Genomic DNA, 21,793 nt, shown 5'->3' with positions numbered 1-21,793 from the left:
TTACTTTGCTTAATGATTATCCAACCTAGACATGGATCAGAGGTCAGAGTGAAAACACATCGAACAGTTTCATCTTCAATAAACTCTTCATGGGAACACCAGCAGATTGGTACTAAAATAAAAACACAACACTTTATATTTTTACTGTTTATTTTCTTCCTTGCACCAATTCTCATCCTATGTTACACAAACGTATTTTGGCCTTTCATAGACCAAAACGTTCCAAATCAAAGCACTAAAAGGCTTGACTGAAGGTGCAACTCATGTAGGTTCTTATGCACACATCAATATGATGCAAAAAAGATGAAAATAGCAGATGAAAGAGCAAAAAAAAAAGTCTTTAACTGCTTCTTATAAAGGAAAATACTGTTCTCACTGAGAACGATGACGAACAAGCACATTATTTTTAACTGAGAAGACTTTTACAAACAAAGATGCCAGCACTCTACCCTTTTGACAGATGCTTGTGTTTTAGTGATCTGAAAAGGACTGAAAAACCTAAAGCTGCACATCTAAATTCAGTTCAGTCTGTTCGTGTCGGTTAATACTTTCTCGGACTGAGGAGGTTTAAGGCTCGTGAAATCCAGCAGAGACACGTGAGTCCACTTCAATATTGCAAATCTCTGCTACAGCCATCAGTCACCATCTAGCTCGCTTGTAAATCAGGAAGTTCAATAAACCCACAGTGTAGTCTGTTATAGACAGAGACGGTCCGTGTCCTCACAATGCGCCACTTCCCTCCTCCTTTCTGTTGTAATAATAGGACGAGGACACTGGGCAGATAAAATTAACTGCTCGCTCCAGAGAAGCGTGCAAAGAGGTTTGTATATGAGTCCAAACATCTGGTAGACAGAAGACAAACGGGAATCCTCCATTTAGACAACATGGCTCGTTTCCCCGGCGACGGAGTCTGCTCTGTTGGATGCTCTGGCCCGAGTTGTGATCCCCGTCCAGCCAAAGAGGCTTTCCTGTTAAACGAAAGAATACATATGAAATGTTGGCTCATTAGTGTTCTTTATTTGTAGTTGAAACAGTGGCTGACCTGAACAGTCCCTAGAGAGTGCGTCCAGCCTCCCGGTGAGTCCTTCGCGTGGGGTTTCCCTCTTGTGGAGGTGGAGGTCCCAGCTGCCTGAGCTGAACCCTGAGGAGTAGCTGCATCTGAGACTGCAGACGTCTGTTTTCCCGACGCAAGGTCAGAGTCTGAATTCTGAGCTGGGGCTGTGACCGCTTCCTCCTCGATGGGAGTTTCTTGAGAGCCCCCGAGGACAGAAGAGGAGTTGGATAGTGGGGGAACCGACCCAGAGACGGTGCTGGGCGCCGGGCTGCACTCCCCTGAGGTGCCAGGAGGCGTGTGGTTATTCTTCTTCCGGCGCAGCGTGTCGATCCAGCTGGTGCTGTGTCTGGAGGCGAAGGAGGCCAGGCCCAGAGAGGACAGCCTCATGTTTTTCCCTGATGTGATCAGCTCTCCAAAGCCTTCCTGGTGAGCGAAGGCGTAGCCTGACCTCCTGGAGCCACCGCGGGCTCCCAGCCGACCCTCTGACACACTGCCGGCGCCACGCCAGACACCTCCCATGCTGCGACCTGCTGGTTTACGTCTTTTTTGACGCACCAACTGAGTGTAACGCACCTGAGGATGACAGGGTACATAACTTTTTAAAATGTTATTTAAAAAAACTCATATTAAAATAGAAATTTAACCCTTTAACTACACAAAAAAGGAAAAAAAATCAACTAAAAATGTATTTTTCTGCTGTTTATTTCCTTGGGGGAGTAACACACACAATCTATATTTTTAAAAACATGTTTTCTAAATGTGCTCCATCATTTGGTTGAGCAGGCAGTTAAAAGGATAAGAAAAATGGTTAAAATTAAAGCCAGTAAGGTCAGTAAACAGGAAAAAAATGGAAGCATAGAAAAGTTAAAATTACAATAAAAATCAGAATTTCAAAATCAAACGCACATGTAAACAAAAGTGGTCACAATTTTGGCACAAAATCTACTATTAGGTTGATTTTTTTTTAAAGTCAGAGCTCTAAGATGAAAGAAGATAAGACAAATTTTGAAAATTAAAGAATAAAGATAGAATTTAAAGAAAAAACTTTCATTCTGAATTTCTATTAAATAGCTAAAAGTCTGAAAAGATAGATACATTTTGAAATAAAAGAAAGAAAGTTGAGATTGAAGCCAGAAGTCAGAATATTGACAAAAAATCAGATTTTTTTAATTACAAACATTTTTCTAAAATTGTTTTTAACAAATATCACATACATTATATTTTTATTGATTAGAAATCTGGTTTGGAAGCATCTTTTTTCAGTTTTTTCCACATTTTGGACCCAATTGAAATTACCATTCCAAATGTAGCATTGATACAGTCAGATGTTCAGTGAAACTAACAGCTTCTCATATAGCAGAGAAACTACATACAAATGAGATCAGGAATTTCCTCTCACGACCTTCAGAGTCGCTCTGCTTGATTGACCAGTGATGCCAAAAACGAGACTTTAATTCATTCACACTTGCATCATTCGTGTAGACTGATCAAGTCAATATTTGCAGGGCATTGAGAGTGCACGAGACCAGTGACAATCAGCACAAATGTGTCATTTCACAGACAAACTAATAATGATAAACCATGCAGTTAATCAGTGGTGAACCCTCTTTATAAAGGGACACTCTGGGAAAACAGAGAAAGAGAGGGCTGATAAATGAGAACTTTAGTTTCCTCACCGTGTCCGAGAGTTGAGGCTTGAGGTCCAGCTTGAGGAAGCGGAATGCCAAAACTGGAACTATGCATATTGCAGTAGCCAACGCAATAGTCAGCCACACAACTGGTGACAACAGTGTGTTCTGGGCACTGCCTGTTTTCACAAACACACAAAAACATGAACACGTGTTGTTAAATCCCTCTTATAGCTAACTGAAAATACTTTAAACTGCAAATACACTACATTGCTGAAAGTGTTCTTTCATCTTCTTCTTGAATTTAAATGACATATATTCTAATCTATAGGATCAAATATGATGTTGGCACACACTCTCCAGGAGGTTTGTGAAAATGTTAGAATGTTCTTCCAGATGCACATTTGTGAGGTTCAACACTTATGATGGACAAGAAGGTCTGGCCCATGGTCTACTCTAGTACACCAAAGGTGGTCCATCCATCGGGCTGAGATCCATCCCAATCCATGCAGTAGTGGTGTTATGTAGGGTAAATAAAATATAATTCTCAAACTGCTCCCAATTGTTTAAAATCTCTGGATCAAAACCCAGTTTCTAAAACAACAACCCCATACTATAATCCTCCCTCCACCAAACTTCCTCTACAACCCTCCACCAACAAACAAACCCAAACCTGTTCATCAGATTGTAATGAAGAAGTATGGCTTTTCACTTCAGAGTATGTATTATTTTATACTCCTGTGACCATAGAAAGGGTTTATGTTTGGATGGTGAGAAACTACTTATGGCAATAAAGTGTGAAGCCAAACCTGAGTCCTTGATTGGTCAAAGTTCAACCTGGTTTAACTTTCAACATGTGTTTTGTAAGTAGAACCGGAAAATGGTCATAAAAACTTGTGTAGCTACGCGGCAACGCAAGAGTTTCAAACACGTCTACATAGACTTTTCATTAGAAGTGACCCCAGCTTAAGTCTTTCTATGTTAAGTGATATGGATCCACTAATCCTCTATCAGCTTTACCAACATTTGACTCAAGTGTAAGTAACTACAAAACACTATCACACAGTTACAGTGAGACAAATAAGTATTTGAACGTCCAGTGATGTTGCAAATCATCCCACCAAGAAATCATGGAGGGGTCTGAGATTTTTATCTTAGGTGGATGACCACTATGAGAGAAATAATCTAAAAAAAAATCTGGAATTCAAATTGTATGACTTTTAATAATTTCTTTGTATGCTACTGCTGCAAAGTATTTGAACACCGGTCTACTGGCTAAAGGTCTGACCCTCAAAGACCTGATAGTCCACCTACACTCCACTAATTATCCTAAATTAGAAGCACCTGTTTGTGCTCGTTAGCTCCATAAAGACACCTGTACACCCCAAACAATCAGTAAAACTCCAGCTGACATGGCCAAGACCAAAGAGCTGACCAAAGACACCAGAGACAACATGGTAGACCTCTACAAGGCTGGAAGGGGCTACGGGGCGATGGTCGAGACGCTTGGTGAAAAAGAGGTTCACTGTTGGAGCAATTAGTAGAAAAGGGAAGAAGCTAAACCTGACAGTCTCCGTTGGACTGGGGCTCCATGCGCAAGATCTCACCTGGTGGGGTCTCAGTGATCCTAAGAAAGGTGAAGAATCAGCCCAGAACTACACGGAGGAGCTGGTCAATGACCCGAAAAGAGCTGGGACCACCGTTTCCATGGTTACTGTTGGTAATACACTAAGACATCATGGTTTGAAATCATACATAGCACAGAAGGTTCTGCTGCTTCAACCGGAACATGTCCAGGCCTGTCTTAAGTTTACCAATGACCACTTGGATGATCCAGAGGAATCATGGGAGAAAGTCATGTGATCAGATGAAAACAAAAGAGAGCTTTTTGGTCTCAATTCCACACGCCGTTTTTGGAGGAAGAAGAATGATGAGTACCATCCCAAGAACACCATCCCTACTGTGAAATATGGGGGTGTTGAATTAAGGACAGGATGACTGGAGCCATGTAGTGCAAGATTTTGGGGAACAACCTCCTTCTCTCAGTTTGAGCATTGAAGATGGGTCTTCAAACGTGAGATGAACCGAAGAACACAGCCAGGATACCTACAGGAGTCGCTCCGTAAAAAGGTTCTGGAGCGGCCTAGCTATTCTCCAGATCTAAACCCAATAGAAAATCTTTGCAGGGAACTTAATCTCTGTGTTTCTCAGCAACAGCCCAGAAACTTGACTGCTCTAGAGGAGATCTGTGTGGAGGAGTGGGCCAAAATCCCTCCTGCAGTATATGCAAAAATGACTGGAAACATTTGACCTGTGTAACTGCAATCAAAGGCTACTGTAACAAATATTAATATTGATTTTCTCAGGTGTTCAAATACTTATTTGCAGAAGTAGCATCCAAATAATTTGAAAAAAACATGCAATGTGATTTCTAGATTAACATAACACAGAAAAACTCACGGTAGGTCTGACTGAAAGACTAGAAAAAGCGTGAAACCTACCTACGAAGTGGAACTGGTTAGGAAGGTTTCTGAAGAGGGTCTGGCTGTGCAGCGCAAACATGATGGTGAAGAAGGCCCCCAGGGAGCCCCACACAAACACATGGTTGAAGACCGTCCAGAAGCCTGTGTCCAGAGCGATCTGTGAAACCATGCAGACAAGGTTCAAGAACCCAGAAGAATGCGCAGGTTCACAGGGAGTAAAAATGAGTAGATTCCAGCTTCAGTATAGTTTCTCTCACCTGCACACTGACCACTATAACCAGGGCTGTTGCTGTTGTGACCGCAAAGCTCTGGTAGTCTGCCAGCGGCACTCCGTTGCTCTGAGTGGCATCTAACAGCACGGCGTATGGAACAAAGAACAGCACCACTGAGGTGTAGATGCCCTGAGCGATGCAGATGAAGAACTCTCTTTTGTTGAAGAGGAGGTTGAGCTGCCCAGGCTCGTACAGCTTGGGATATTCCAGACTCCTCTGATCTGGAACATCCTGTAATAGAGGAAGTGAAAGACCTCATCAGCTATAATAAGACGGCCGGTGGTGAACAGGCGGGATGGTGGTTTGAGAAAAAAAAAATGCAAGCATAAGCATGTGAAGTTAAAGCGGGAAGAAAACTTTATTCATGGGGGACGTCTAAAAATAGATGGAGCAACACAGGAAATATTTTTCAAACTACTTAAAAAATACTATAAATAAAAAATACTTGTAGAGTCTTATATTTGTAAAAAATAAAGAATGCTAATTGCAGAATGTGAGCTGGAATGCAAATAAATAAATATTAGAGACCTGGTCAAACATCCCCATAGCCAGCACAGGGAGGGAGGTGTACACAATGTTGTACAGTGTGATGAAGTACTGATCGTACACCGTCTGTAAGAAGCACACACATACAGTCAAAATGGAGATAATGAGCCTTCCTCATGTTGGTTTGTGTAATGTTTCTTCTGACCTGGGCAGAGAATCCACAAAAGAAGCCAAACCAGAAGTGCACCATGGTGAAGGCAAAGTTCTTGTAGAAGAAGTAGCAGAGGAAGCGGCACATGCGCAGGTAGGACCAGCGGCCGTGGACCAGCAGGAGGCGCTGGAGGAAGCGGAACTGGGCGAAGGAGTAGTCGCTGGCCAGAACGGCCTGGATCCCCTCCTGCCCGGAGATCCCGACGCCGATGTGAGCACCTCACGGAGAGATGAAGGAGAGAGAACGCTGTCAAATTAGGGTTTGTGTTGTTGGGAATGGAAGACAAAAAGCTCAAAAAAGCTGAAAAAAATGTACAAAAATTGATGGCTTTGAATGCTAAAATTGTTTAAAAATTAATTTCAACGTGCATCAAATTGTTGTGTTTAGTTTATTAACAGGAAATATGAGCAAAAAGAATAAAAGTTATACAATGATTATTATTTACGTTACAGAGCATATATTCAGTTTTATAATATTGAATTGAATGTATGTATTTTCAAAGTAACATTTGTGCATAAAAAGAAAACTGTAGTTGTCAAGACACCTGAAAAATGTCATTTCTCTGGAATAAACAAAAAAATCTCAATTGGATGAAATAAAAATGAGTAAATAATGAGTTGTTTAATGAAATCGGCTAATTTAAATACATATATATATATATATTTATATAAGAATAAGATAAACTGCTGAATTATTGAACTGATAGTTGCATCTCTCATAACTAAAAAGTATTGATTAGCTCAATTAACTTTTGTTATTTACCTGATGATATCTAATTTAACATGCTTTGAGGATTTTAGTTATTTATTTGGATAATTCCCATAATAATTAACAACAACTGAAGATAAATTGATAAAAAATATCTGTTAAAAAATAATTAAAAATAGAATTAAAATATTCCCTAAATAGGCTCAGACAGCATTTAATTTTAATATCTCAGACTAAAACTGAAAGTTTAAATGCAGACCACCAAGAAGCAGAAGTTTTCTTTCAGTTTAAGTACTACACCCATGCATGTGTTTGGGAGTCTGGCTTCAGAGGTTCCAGGAAGTGACCCAACCCCAACCCTGCACCGAGACACTGATGGCATTTCTTCTTTCTTCTGCCACTGATACGTTTCAAGAAGCATAAGTGTAAACATGCTGATGTCAAATTCAGCCACGAAAGGTGAGGAAACTTTTGCACAACTCTAAGTGAGATAGAGGATTGGATCTGGAGTTTTCATTAGTCTTCACTTTCAAAAACATTGAAATCAGGACATTTGGAAAAAAGATCAACTGGGTGATAAGAAGGATTTGGAATCACGTTTTCCACTCAGGCAGTAGAAACAGTTCCTAACCTGACCGAGACATCACAACTAGTGCAACACACATCTTTCCACACAGCATCTGCTTCTGCGGAGAGTCTTCATTGCTTAAAGATGGACGAAGAGCCCGCTTCTCTTTCCTCTAACAATAACACAGTTACACTTCTTGTTCCTCTTCTTCCCTCCTACGTGTCACGCATTGATCCTTCCCTTGCGACTCACTTTTGATCATGCTGACATCGTTAGCGCCGTCTCCTACAGCCAGAGTGACGGCCTTCTTGTGCTTCTTGATCAGCTCCACCACCTGGGCTTTCTGCAGCGGCGTCACCCTGCAGCAGATCACCGCTTTGCACGCACAAGCCGTCGACAGGAACTCTTCCTCCATGTCAGCTTCCAGAGCGTGAGCCTGGAAAAGTGAACATCCAAGTCAGTTGCTTCACAGGAAAAACACACTTCGATATTATAATATAATATTGTGTGAAGACAGAAAATCCATACCAGACTGTGACCACTGATTACGAGGGCAAACTCTCCAGAGACGCTGTCCATGAGGTTTGAGGAAACGGGGGCAATGGGAGGACACTGAGAGGGTTTCCTCGCTCCTTCTCCTCCTGCATCTGCTGTCCCGTCTCCTGCTTGTCCTTCCTTGCATCCATTACTCATGAAGCAGGCCTCTGCCCATCCCTCCACCACTTTCCCTTCTTCCCTGGCCCGTGACAGCTCAATCATGCGTTCCCTCGCTCTCCTGGACAGAGAAAACAAAGTGAGCATCATCAGGGCTTCAATAAAGAACAATTGAATCATTTCTGAGTTCTTTAGATAAAAATAATGCAAGCTAAGAGCTGAAATTAAAATTAAAGACATTTGAGCCTCATTTCCAGGTCCAGTAAGGAGCATGTCATTGCATCACTGTAGCGCAACGACAAGAAAAGCAACAACAATGGAGGTCATCCTGGAGCTCGACTTTTTCTTGTTTTACTTCTGGTATATCGTGTATAACAGAAATTTAATGTTGTTTGAAAGAAGATTGTGGGCGACTAAGAAGAATACCACCTTAAAAATGTTGGAAACATTAGCTTAGCGCTATATTAGCGCTTTCTAATGTCGTCATCATCACGGTGCCTACAGTTTCTATGGACCTACAACGAATGGGGGCCCTCTAGTGGTACGGTTCGGAACTGATTCATGGGTCCATTTTACAGCGGAAACCCTAAAATACTCGACCGTGCCGGACGGCTCAGTGTAAACAAGGCTTACCGGCCTTTGACAATCGGGGTAAATAGTGTAAATTTTAGTGTTTGCTCTTCTAAAAGAAGATTTAACCTCTTGCATTGACGTTAAAGAGAGATAAAAGTCTGTGTTGTCCAGCAACAACCCCAAAACATCACAGCTCTTGAGAAGATCTGCATGGAAGAGTGGGCCAAAATAGCATTTACATTGCAAACTTGCTGAAGGAAACCTTTGACCTCTGTCTTTACCAACCACGTTTCCATTACAAATACCTCATTTTTGCACTAATGCACAGATTAATTCTGTAAAAATCAAGAAACTTGATTTCTTGGACCACATTTTTTTTTAATTCTGTCTATTACAGCTGAAGTGTATCATTGATGAACGTCACACATCTGTTTCAGACGTGCAGAATCTGTGACAGACCAAAGCTTTTTTTGGTCCCGCTGCAACAGCTGAAACTCTAATCATGCATGCTTTTGAAACTTTTTCTTATCCAAATGCACGTCCTTTGATGTTCTAGTGTGTTGAAAAAACACAAGAGGTTTGGGAAGGTCTGCAATAAAATAAACTGACCTGAGTTCTTGACGAACACTCTGAACGGTGTGTCCGTTGATGATAAACACCTCAGTCATATCATCTGTTAACATCTTGCACGAATACCCAATGTTGACAGCTGTCTCTGCGAGGGGAAAAACGGAGAAGATAGAAACATATTTTTGTTGTTTCAAGTTGTCTCTAAATATCTGACCGTTTCCCTGATGAAACATCCTTCTTAAAATTTTATTTTTTCCCTTTTTCTGTGTTTTGTCGAGTCCAGCATCAAATTCATTTAAACAGTGGAACAAATATTGCATTTGCACAAAACTATAAGTCATTTGATCCAAGCAAGCAGTAAAATAAGGAAATACAATCACATATAAACAAACACACACTGTTGCATAAGATCTCTTGTTATTTTGAACACAAAATAGCTCAAATTCAAGGCAGTGACGGCAAAACCTAAAGCAAAGTGAACGAAAATAGTGATTAAAATTATGTTTAGCAGCAGCAAATCTTCTGACGCTGAGTGGAAATTTTGAGCTTAACTTGAACTCTGTTCATGGAAGTTTCTGAGACTTTAAGTTCAAGTTTACGCCCAGTTCCATCCCAGAATTCCACCTTCACGACAGCATCTTATTTCTGTCTTTCTTTCTTTTGATGCCTGTGCAGCCATTTTTTTTGCAAAAATACACTTAAAATATGCTGTTTTGAAAACGACGGTGACAGTCTTACCCTGCTTATCTCCAGTAAGAACCCAGATCTTAATGTTGGCCAGCGAGAGGAGAGCAATGGTTTCTGGGACACCTTCCTGCAGCTTATCTTCTATAGCAGTGGCACCTAAGAGCTACACACAGAAATACACAATGAATGATTCACACAAACATACTTAACTACCTGTAAATCCTAAAGAAAAGAAAAGCAAAGTCACAGAAGAGACTCACCAGCATGTCTTGCTCTATCTTGTCATAAGCTGCTGCCAGCCTGTCCTCCCTGCAGTCTGTGGCCTTGTCGGCCATGCGGTGGCTCTCTGACCAAGCCTCCCACTCCTCCTCTGAGAGGTCCCTATAGGCCAGAGCAAGCGTCCGCAACCCGTCTGCTGCGTACTCCTTTAAAAGGAAACCAAACAAAACCACATCAATAAATTGAAAAGATTTTAAATAGATTTAAAAAAAATGCAGTTTAAGCAACAGGACACTAGATGGCAGTGCTGCATTTGAACTGTTCCTGCTTCCTCACATTCAGGTGGTCGGAGGTGATGGTGATCAGTTCTTGGTTGCAGGGTTGGAGCCTCTCAAACAGCACAGTGTCGGCTCCTTTGCAGTACAGACGGATCCGGCCCTCTGGGTTACGCACTGAGTGAACGACAGAAAAACATCAGTAAAATAAATCACAAAGCCACGATAAGTAAACAGATTTTGCCTACAGGACTTTCCTCTATAATGCCACTTCTTTTAATTCCAGAAAGGATTACATTGACATTTAAAACTTTTAGTCACATATAAACTATCAATCTCAAGAAACTTGATTATTAAGCTCACTCTGGGTTTTTTATTTTACCCAAAATTTATTTATTGATTCCTTCAAAGTTTGAGTTTTTAACTGATTTTACTAGGAATTCCAATATTTCTTCTGTAGCAAAACTTTTAAAAATCTATAATTAAAAACAACAATTCATTAAGTTTCCAATAGTACACAACTATATATTCCTGTTCTCTAGGTGACATAGAAACTGTGCCACACCTATAACCGACATCCTCTTGCGTATGTTGTTGAAATCCAGTATGGCCAGCAGTGAGTAGGTGACCGTTTGGCCCATCTCTGTGGTGGTGATGGTACCAGGTGTTCGAGAGCAAAACACAAAGCCAAAGTTTCGAGCTGCTGTCACCAGAGCCCCCTCATCCGGAGACTGAGCCTTATAAACCAGCTCCCCTGTGCAGACGGACGACAGAACTGTAAGAAAAAAATAAAGTCCAGGTGCTGTGCTGTTGGCGACTCCCTCTTCCTCTTCTTGTGGCCCACCTTCACTCTTCTCCTCACTCATAACGGTGTGACACAGGGAGAGCAGACGGAAAAACTCGTGCGTGTCCAAGTCCCCCACTTTGACCGACTCCAGCAGCTTCTCGTCATAGAAGCAAAAGTTGGGATCTGCCAGCGGGTTCAGGGGAGTGAAGTTCAGCCTCTGAGGATAAAAACAGAAAATATGGGAGCAGAAATGAAAAAACACCTCCAGAAAATAGAGTTTTGATTTCAATTTTAATCAGTAAATATAACCAACCGTTGGCTGTATTCCCATTGGGACTGTTACCTCACCTGAAAGAAAGAGAAAATGATTTCCATGAGAATTGATGTCTACCAGCACGAGCATTCCTGAGTGTGTCTACATACCATAAGAGTGTCCATTGATGGAGCACTTGTTGAAGGTCATGATGTTCTGAGTCAGAGTCCCAGTTTTATCACTGAAGATGTATTCTACCTAAAATTATAATGCACAAACCAAAATCATTTTTTTTCTTTTTAAAAATTAAGTTTCATCATTATTTTAAACTATACAAACAAAATCTAACAAACTAACAAAATCTATTTTTGTTAGTATGAGGTTAGTTTTACTTCTGCTTTGTACTTTTTTATACTTCATCATCAAGTTCTTAGTAAAAATGATTCATATATTTGTCAATCTGGTTTTCTTTGCTGGAGGTGCATCTCTGCAGGATCCTCCAGGTTCCTGAACTGGTCAGGAACTGGTCACTTTTATCTCTTGAGTCTCTGTTAGTGGACCTGCACATTTCTTGTTCTAGTGTTTCTGTTCTCAGTTTTTAGTTTTAGAACTTCCTGTTTTAGCAACATCTGCTTGACATCATTGAGCTTCTCCATTGCAGTTCTGGATTCGACTCCATAGCAACAATAATATCCTCAGATGGTTCTGTACTATAGTCATAGTTTGTTACATTTTTCTTTAGACCCTCTAATTTGTGAATTAATATTAGCTTTGTTTTGCTTTTCTATTTTAAAAGCATTTCATTTGAATCATTTTAGAGATTATTTTTACATATTACACTATAAAAGCCCACATTGATGCCTATTTGACAATGGTGTAACGATTCATTTGACCAACAATTTGACTTGTACCATAATTTGATTCATATCAGTCGACATTGGTTCATTTTGAACGATCTGATTCTCTGAACTAAAATCGATCCAGAACATCTTTAGCCAAAAATTCAAGCAGTGTGACTGAGATAAATACCTTCTACTGAACAGTGCAGGTAAAGTTTTCCACATTTGTGTTTGATAAATATTTGAACAAATAAACAAGTAAACAGGAATTAATGTCAAATCCATTCACATTTTAGTTTCATAAAGTTCTGCCCACTGCCGTTTTTTACATTAAAAAATACAAATAAAACACTAGGACACGATATCACGCTGTCTTTACAAAATTCAAAGTGTTTCCACACATTGAACTGTAATGATGGATTGATCATATGTGTTGTCTGTTGTGCGGGTCACTTTTGCGCTATAGATCTACTGTGTCTCAATCCAAATTGTATTATCTAAGATCGACATTATCGATTAATTTCATTTTGATACAATTTTATAATGGAATAATTCAATCCAATAACAACTTGCCTCAGATAGATTGATCTGGTTGGATTGTAGGAATATAAATTTACTAATTAAAACACCCCTTCTATTTGACAGTTTGAATATGGATTATTCACTGTATTATTGTGAAAGTTTAATGTATCGTCAAGCTTCTCTTTTCCTGTTTTAAATGTACTGGGTGTGCCATAAGTTTCCATGCATAGAAAAAAAAAACATTCGATATTGAACAAGTTTTTATCTATATAATGTGCTCTTGATTACTGTTGTTTTGAATACACAATGATACATATTTTCCACGGTTCCAATTCTCTGAAACTTGCAAATAAATTTTGCCACAGTGTTGTGTGTGATGCTCGTACCATGTTATCTGTTAAAATTTCATCCAACCAGGCAACTGCTTACCCTTATTATAATTTCAATTAGTTGCTTGTTAGTCAAATACATCGTCTAAGGCAGGGGTGTCAAACTCAATCGGATGGGGGGGCCAAAATCCAAAATACACCTAAGGACGCGGGCCGAACAAGATAAAAACATTTATTGAACACTTTAAAACTAAAATTTTAAAACTTAAAAACCATAACTTTTTAACATAATTATGAACTTGATATACAGGATTACCTCCAACAATGCTAGTGTGAATGCTGTAAGCTAAATTTGGCTGCTGAATATGCTGAAATTGATAGCTAAAATCACTGAAGCTAATAGCTAAAAACACTGAAGTTGATAGCCAGCTAAAATATTAGCTGAATGCCAAATTAGCCCAAAAAAACTAAAAATTAGGTTAGCCAAAATAGCTAACATGTAGCTGAAAAATATAGCAAAACTTAACTAAATATAAACTGAAAATTAGCCAAAATGTGTAAATATTAGCCTAACTCCAAAACAGCCTAAAGAAACTTAAAAACAAAAGCTTACATTGGCCAAAACAGCTAGCATGTAGCTGAAAATTAGCTAGATTCCAAAACAGCATAAAAAAACAAAACAAAAAAAGCCTAAGTTAGCTAAAACAGCTAGCATGTAGCTGAAATATTAGCTTAACTCCAAAATAGTCCAAAAAGCTAGCAGAGTGCCAATTTTAAAAACTTTAAAATCATAACTTTTTAACATAATTATGAATAATAAAAAGGCAGGAATATTATTCCAGAATAAATCAACTTAAACCTTTAATAACTGTCAATATTTTACTCTCCATAAAAAAAAATCATCAAAATGATGTGAGTTAGATGCAAGATAACATTGGGCCACTAATAACAACAATAAAATAAAATAATTTGGAGGGCTTGATATAGCTACCCAGATCCGGCCCCTGTCCTTGACTTTGTGGTCTAGGGTGTCTGAAATATAAAAAATAAATATACAGCACACTACACATTCTCCTATATATGAAAACTTATGGCCCAGCAGAACAAAAGTGTGACCAGAGTGGAGCAAAAGGAGAAATGTGTAGTTTCTGTTCACTGAGGCTGTCCACACAACTTGAAGAAGCTACAGCCGCTCAGACCACATGGTCTCTATATGCAGACACTGATAATCAGTGAGAAAATATATCAGTGCTGCAACATTAGCATATTTATAGAGTCAATACTCTGCTCTGAGCTCACTTCATTTAAGAAGATGAAGAGGGAAGTGACGCACATGAGTTAAAGAACACAAATGTTTATAAAGTAAATGGATCTGAAACATTATGAGGAAACGTTCCGCTTGTTTTTGAAGCTACTGCTCAGCCACAGAGAGCCCACCTGGCCCAGTTCCTCATTCAGTGTGGTGGTTCGGGCCTCAGCTGCCGTGTTGCACTGTGAGCAGAACATCTGCTGGTCCCAGTTGATGAAGTAGCTGTGACCCAGCCTGATCACTTCCACGCTGATGCACAAACAAAACAAGGAAGAGGATTATTTCCCTCGGATTTTTGGGAATCCTAAGGATTTACTACACGTCTTCCTACCTGACGTAAAGAGAGATGGGCACCACTGTGTTCAAAATAATGACGTAGGACCAGAAAGAGAGGAAGGCTGAGAACAGGAAGTTGTCCACAGGAGGATCCCAGGGCAGGAAGCTTTGAAACATGAAGCCCACTTCTTTCTCCCATATTGCGTTACCGACAGCCAGGATCCCCCCCATGCACACCAGAAAGCCAAAGATCTGAAAGAAATGAATCATTAGAAACTAAACTAAATTATATTTAAAACTAAATTCAAAGATAGTAATGAAGTGAAAGTTTCGGTGTCGTACCCAGAGGACCAGAGTGTTCATCAGGCGGTCGATGCTTGTGCGTTTGAACTTTGTGCGACCGCTGTTCTGCATCAGTTTGGTATCTGGACCTGAGACAAGCAAAATGTCAATTGTGGACAGTTTTGGAAGCTAAAAAAAGGAAAAGAGGGAAACACACCTGCAAAAATAACCAGGCCATAGCAGGCCTCCGTGTTGCGCAGGACGCACCCTCGCAGCAGCATGTTCTGGTTGGTCAGGGGGTATTTCTTCTCCCTCCAGTAAAGCGTCCCACAAAATCGATCTAACTTGTTGTTGGGGGGTTCACACATCACTTCACCTTCAGAACACAATAAAATAATCCCACTTTTACTATTACTTGTCAGTAAACAGTCAGATCCAGCCACTGTTAGTAAGACACTTTCCCCTCTCGCAGTGTGATCATGTTTTTGTGCACACTTCAGAGGCAGAAGCGAGCGTCCTGTAAGGGGATATGAGGCAGTGAGTGGGTTGCTGTGCTGCAGTAATGCATTTCCCCGAGCAGGTGAGAACTGTGTGGGGTGTTTTGCTGATTCAAAGCTCTTTGGCTGGTGGGTGGGTGATGACATTCACTGGTGTCAGTGGAGGACAGAAAGGCGGAATCATCGTGAAAGTTCTTTCCATCGGTCGCGAGAGCGTGCCGCAGAAAAACAAACAAATTTCACAGAAACCGAGATTTGTTCTTTGATCTCACCGTCAAACGAAGCCAAGTGGTTTGGGTCACACAATTCAGCTGTCACCGAGATGGACTGACGCACCTTCATGTTTGTCTCTCTGCGTCAAAAACACACATTTAGATTCAGAAGAAGCAATTTAAGAAAGGAGTTGCTGGACTTCTTACCCATCTAGCTCTGCTGTCTCGATGTAACACAACCCGTGAGGTTCACTAGTCGACAACAAGAGCACATCAGCCTGGAAACAACAGATTTTTGCACTGACTGCATGAGGCAAACAGAATAGCAGCAATCCTGAAAACGTCAGAAGGTGACAATGCACAGCCGTCGGATAAATGCAGACTGAGTAAATCCAGTGTAACCCTAGAGTTCTCTGGGTTAAAGTGATCCTGATTGAATTACTTGAGTCTGAACGTTTCTGACACTGACGTACTGCTGTCATACTTACTGCCACAAACTGGTTGTTTTCCAGTTTAATAATATCGCCCACTCGAACATTCATCCACTTTTCATTCTGCAGCCTGCAGCAGAAAACCACAGTGACTCAGTCCTGAAGCAGCTTCTAAATAAACACCATCAGAATCAGAAGAATTGAACAGATTGACTTACGAGCCTCGGATTAGAACCTGAGACTGACGATTGTTCACCTGGTTGTCACTCTTATGGCGAAACTGAAAGACAAAACCGAGAGGTGTCTGGCAGGACTGATGTGCAGCTTTTTCTGTCTGTCGAAGTGTGGTGCATGAACACATGCTCACATAGTCATCTGTGGCATCCTTTACTGCTGTGATGCTCAGGACCAGAGCCAAAGGCACGATGGTAGTGAACCAAGAAAGGGAGGAGATCTGAGGTATCAGCTGAAGCACAAGGACAACAACACTAATATTAAATAACACACATCCACCTGAAACTCCCACATTTACACCTTGTTTATATTCAAAATTTGACTTTTCCAGGATCTATTTTCCAAAGAAAATAGACATAAAAAACATGTTCTCACCTGCAATATTAGCAGAAAAAGGAAGTAGGTATTGGCTACTTCCTGGAACTGTTCAAACAGGTTTACAGGCAGAAAGGTGATGATGTTATACTTTGATGTCACGATGCAGTTACTCTGGATGAAGAAAACATCAGAATTATTTTAGGGGGGATATCTTCACATCAAAAGCAAACTAATTTTGATCTAATTCTACAAGTTCAAACAACATAGAGTTTCAAAATAAAATCTCTAAGAAGAGATAATTGCAGATGTTAAGGTTAAGTTGCAACAGGTCGGTAATGGTTAAAATCAAAACTGACAATTGATGAGAATGTGTAACAACAAAATATTTGAAATTTAAAGATAAAGCTCAAACATTCAATGCAGTTTGAAATTAAATCTTAAAAAGAAGTTAGACGTCAACTTGAACAAAAAAAAATTAGATTTTCTCCCTACATTTATTTTCCTTTAAAGGAGCCATACCGTGATTTTTTTAAGCCTTTCAGAGTAAAATATTTCCATATATATGATCATATATTACCTTTGGAACACTAAAAAACTTTATTTATGAAATTGAGTTATTTTTGAGAACTCTTTTGATACCTAGAAGTAAAATGACTCGATCTATGAGGCTCCGCCTTACGCTCCATTTCACGATGTCAACCTAGAGCTGGCCTCATCAGCGTGTCACCCACAACAAAAAAAAACATACATTTAAAAAATATATAAATTATATTGATGTAATACTGTGTAGCCCAGGCGTTTATCCTCAAAATTTGGCACGGACAAGATGGTGATGGATAATGAGTTCATTTTGCGGTGAAATTTGGTTGAAAAATGCAGAGAGCACCAGATGAACATTTCAGGATTTACTGAAATGATGATTAGCACTGGCTGAGAACGGTTCTTTTCTCTTAGGAGACTCATCGATCTTTGTATCAAAAATCTTTTTTCTTCAATGTGGATCATTTTCCTGAAGACACTCTGACGCTCCATCTATGCTCAATAATTCACACTCAAACAAGTTCTTCTAATTCATCGCTCGCGGTTTCCACCAGGAGATAGTCTCCTCCCTTTCTCCTGCCATCTTCCCATTATCTCCATCTGTTTGCGCCATTCTCGGAAACATTCAGGATCCATCCCAATATGTTGTGTAGATTCCTCACCACCGCACAAAGTTCGAACGCTAAATCGAACGAGAGTTTCTTGGCCACTGATTAACTGGATCACTGCTGGCTTTGCAGAGAAAGTGTTTGTATTAGCCTGGGAGTGGAGCAGACTCTTCCTGGAGGGGGCGGTTCTCAACTTGTGATGTAAGCATGGGAGGACCTGTTGGTTGTCATGGGTATGGGAGGGGCTGCTGCTGAGAACGCAGGTTTTTTGGAGGATTACTCAGAAATGCGTGAACGGATCAAAATACGTAAATATGTTAATAGTAAGGAATGTTATAATACACGTAAAAGCTAAAATAGTATATTTTTCATGGTATGGCCTCTTTAAAATGGACGTAGACTAAAGTGTCTTGAGTTAATAAAAAGAAAAAATATATTAATTTTATTTTCAGATTAATATTGTATCATTTAACCCTTTCATGCCAGACGTTATCTCAAATTATAAATATATATATATAAAATTCTTCAGTGCCCTTTTACAGTAAAATACTAGCCCTATATTAAATGGTACGTTGCAAATAGTGATATGTGGCATGAAGAGGTTAAAGCAGTAAAATGACAACAGGAGTGATCAGTTCAAAATATGAGGATTTAAAAAAAAAGAATGCTGTAGCCTAAACACTTGAAGAACAAGGAACATTTGCTGAAAATAAAAAAAACATTTTTTGGACAAATATCTGCTCCTTGAGGAGAACAGTCTTATCCATAAACCTTCAGTAATTAGTCTCCTTATGTCCAAACAATTTCTGAATCTGTAGAGGGTTTTTAAAAAATGGGATGTGACTTGCTTAAGAAACAATTTGAGATTACGCCTTCTTGAGGCTAACAAATTCCTTTTTTTGTAATTTATCCTTAAAACAAAGGTTTGACTTTTGCAGAAGACTGTTTCAATGCACATATAATGCTTAAATCTCCACATTGAGGGACACATTATGCTCAATCACATTGAACAGTTTAGGATACCAGCAGGAGACAACAGTAGATGCTCTTACCGCATACTGAAACTTTTCATTGTATTCTCTGTCATTGGCTTTGACCTTCCTCTCCTCCTCTGCAGACACAAACAGACAATCAAATATCACAATCTGTGTGAGGCTATAAACAAACGCTAACTTTTCTAGCATTATTAGCTAATTACTTCAGACAATAGTTTAAACTTTGTTTGAGCAAAAAGATGTAATAGAAATGACTAAATGTGCACAAGCAAACGCTAGTATGTACATGCAAATACATAAATGTTTAAACTTGAAAATGTAAAAAGAGTAAAACTGAAACTCTGCATGTTTTTTCACTGTGCCAAACCTCAGGCCACTGACACTCTGTCATCCTCTCCTATTCATATGAATAAAGAAATGTTTTGGTAGTTTCCCCAAAATTCTCACAGTAACTCTGAACTCCTCTAATACCAGTGATCTTCATTTTTAAGTAAAATATGTGCACAAACAGTGTCTGTCCACTTTGAGAAACCCTGTACATTTTAAGACGCTTTCGCTCGGAAACAGCAAAGACTCTCGGTATCGGTTTGACTGACGATTTAGAGGCTGTGAGGTGCAACAGGAAGGGACATCACACAGCAAAAGCCATCAACCTATAATCACGAGCCAACATACAAACAGAGCCACTGTGGTTTCCTGTGTTTCTGCACTTCTTTCGCTGTAAAGTTTTCACACTCTTACAGAGAAACAGAAAAGGTCACATTTGTAATAAAACCAGCAAATTCTGTGCCCTGGTGAAGGCTCGATTCAGTTCTGTTTATTCACAAAGCTCACAATAGAGGTGGTCTCAGAGCGTTACAAAGATCAGGGGTTACCAATGTAATGTCTACTTTAAATTGATAATACACATAAATAAGAGGATATCTCTATTCATCAATGCTTATCCATCTGCCCTACTAATTTTTGAGTCAAATCTAAGTTTTTTTTAAAGACCCACTCCCATGAAAATGTGTTTTTGGTGTTTTTAAGATGTTCTTGTTGCATTTTTCCGACGATGCAGAAAAAAATTAAGATTAAAACTGGATTTCTGGGTATTTCTATATTTAAATTGTTGTGAATCAGGAGCAGACCAAAAAAAAAAGCAGCTTCAAAAAGCTGCAACCGTGCTCCAACCGTGTATTCACTTGTAGACAAATAGATCCATTAACGTCTTTATTTACTTTGTCCGAGCTCAAAACTGTACACTGGATAGTGCCGATATTGCTCACCATTTTTGTTGCACGGCTAATGTAGTTTGGGGTTGTGAGGGGCTGTAAGCCAGTGGGAGAGAGTGTAAACAGATGTTCGACGGGAAGAGGGGGCGGGCATACTTTGTGCCAAGAGTCTCACTCACAACTCAGAGGCAAATTTCGAATTAACCACCACCGCTCTGCAGAAACTATGTCCTAAAAAAACAACATTTTCTTATTTTATTTTAGCTAAAAGCAGCATAATCTGAATTAAGCGACCACTGGGAAAGATTTTACAATAGCTAAAACCATTTTCCCTAAAATTGAAATTTTGTTGAACGGACTAAGTGAACCACAGAATATTGTTTGAGTTAAAACTGACCCTTTCTGGGTTTGTTTTGACCCAAACACAAATCAGAGTTTAGTTGAACATAATGCTAAAAAACATAAATAAAATAAGAAATAAACATTTATTGTAATAGTCAATCTATTGCATTTGTAGTTTTGCAGACACTGCTCCTCCTGAAGGTCATCCTGCTGTGTGATCTGTCTGGCATCAAAGGCTCTGACTGCGAAGACTGCAAGTATCTCTGTCCTGGTAAGCACTCAGGCATCCAAGCCTGTCATCAGGACCAGCCTGCATCTGTCAGGCCAACCCTGAGCAAGCTAACCAGCCTTAATGCACGAGCATCTTTAACAAACTGCTCAGTAAGTGCTTAATGATCTGACAACTTCAAGGGCATCAGAAACACTGATGCTGACTTTCTTTGTACAGGAAAACTCTGTATCAGTATCACTGTCCATGCATGGGGAACTTTTGTACCTACCAATTTAATCACAAATAAAAAACATTTTTTGGAATCAATAAACAGATTTTTCTCAATTCAAATGTGTTTATTTGTGACCCTCATCTGCTGACTTCCTGTCTCTGCCGGCCAAGCCTCTGCTCTGTCGTCTCTCAGGACCACAGCTGAAGTCACAGCACCGATGACTGCAGCCTGATTATGATAATATCATTGTTGAGACTGAAGCAGAGTCCGATCAGACTGCAGGAACGTGATCATAGCTCATAAGGAGTCACATGCACACATAAGAGTGCACTCTAGTGATACTGTGATCTTTCTTTGAGGAAGCAGTGACAGTGACGGTGAAGCGGAGCTCGAATGACATCCTGTTTGATTTGTGATTGAGGGATTGGGGAGATGAAGAAGCAGATGGGTGGCGCCTGGAGGATTGATCTGTGTCCCAGGGAGCAGAAACAGCAATTACTCGCACCAAAATACAAAAATCTGGAAAAATATGGAATTATTGTTGGTTAATTGTTACTTTTAACCACTTTAATAACAAGAAACAGCCAAAGGAAAAAAATGAATTGTTATTTTTGGATGTGATGGAGTGAAAACAGTAACTTCCCAGATAACTTAAATATAATTGAAATGCTTTTGTGCACAAATAAAGTGGAAGCAAATGTTATGGATTGATGGGAAATGTGGAATAAAAGTTGGATTCACTTGTCATGGATATGAAGGATGGAGTGAACAGCATCCACTGTTCGGTGCAGCTGCAGCCTCGCGCGCCACTCAGACTCGTACCTGTTCGCCTCCTTTTCGCCTCTCCTCCATCACATTGCTGTTTCTTTTTGTGCAAACGAAAAACAACTGGAAGCCATATCTCCGGGATTTCTTTCAGCACCGTCATCTTAGCTTTCTCTCAAATGAACAAACTTTGGTCGGAACATCTGACC

General features: G+C 39.8%; 1 protein-coding gene across 3 annotated transcripts in view; it reads right to left on the bottom strand.

Annotated features, from left to right (window-relative positions):
* Positions 1–142: 142 nt before the first annotated feature.
* atp8b2 (ATPase phospholipid transporting 8B2) overlaps positions 143–21,793 on the bottom strand; it is a 26,132-nt gene continuing 4,481 nt past the window's right edge. For 2 of the 3 annotated variants that reach the window (XM_036216035.1, XM_036216033.1), the window contains 28 exons: positions 18,878–18,936; positions 16,735–16,848; positions 16,493–16,591; positions 16,344–16,405; positions 16,183–16,255; positions 15,902–15,972; positions 15,755–15,834; positions 15,203–15,361; positions 15,046–15,134; positions 14,759–14,955; positions 14,556–14,676; positions 11,599–11,686; positions 11,489–11,523; positions 11,233–11,392; positions 10,954–11,142; positions 10,450–10,565; positions 10,155–10,319; positions 9,946–10,057; positions 9,247–9,352; positions 7,939–8,185; positions 7,663–7,846; positions 6,129–6,352; positions 5,966–6,049; positions 5,423–5,668; positions 5,184–5,322; positions 2,731–2,861; positions 1,043–1,627; positions 143–968 (listed from right to left, as the gene is read on the bottom strand). In XM_036216035.1, the coding sequence (XP_036071928.1) occupies positions 876–968; positions 1,043–1,627; positions 2,731–2,861; positions 5,184–5,322; positions 5,423–5,668; positions 5,966–6,049; positions 6,129–6,352; positions 7,663–7,846; positions 7,939–8,185; positions 9,247–9,352; positions 9,946–10,057; positions 10,155–10,319; positions 10,450–10,565; positions 10,954–11,142; positions 11,233–11,392; positions 11,489–11,523; positions 11,599–11,686; positions 14,556–14,676; positions 14,759–14,955; positions 15,046–15,134; positions 15,203–15,361; positions 15,755–15,834; positions 15,902–15,972; positions 16,183–16,255; positions 16,344–16,405; positions 16,493–16,591; positions 16,735–16,848; positions 18,878–18,936 (4,028 nt within the window). In that variant the 3' untranslated portion in view covers positions 143–875. Of the gene's footprint in view, positions 969–1,042; positions 1,628–2,730; positions 2,862–5,183; positions 5,323–5,422; positions 5,669–5,965; positions 6,050–6,128; positions 6,353–7,662; positions 7,847–7,938; positions 8,186–9,246; positions 9,353–9,945; positions 10,058–10,154; positions 10,320–10,449; positions 10,566–10,953; positions 11,143–11,232; positions 11,393–11,488; positions 11,524–11,598; positions 11,687–14,555; positions 14,677–14,758; positions 14,956–15,045; positions 15,135–15,202; positions 15,362–15,754; positions 15,835–15,901; positions 15,973–16,182; positions 16,256–16,343; positions 16,406–16,492; positions 16,592–16,734; positions 16,849–18,877; positions 18,937–21,641 lie in introns of all 3 variants that reach the window. The other variant, XM_024268352.2, reaches the window with a different exon arrangement.

The sequence above is a fragment of the Oryzias melastigma genome, linkage group LG16, assembly GCF_002922805.2.
Source record: "Oryzias melastigma strain HK-1 linkage group LG16, ASM292280v2, whole genome shotgun sequence".
In the NCBI taxonomy this organism is placed as follows: domain Eukaryota; kingdom Metazoa; phylum Chordata; class Actinopteri; order Beloniformes; family Adrianichthyidae; genus Oryzias; species Oryzias melastigma.
The sequence above is the reverse complement of the archived record's forward strand: the minus strand, read 5'-3'. Positions and strand labels throughout refer to the sequence as shown.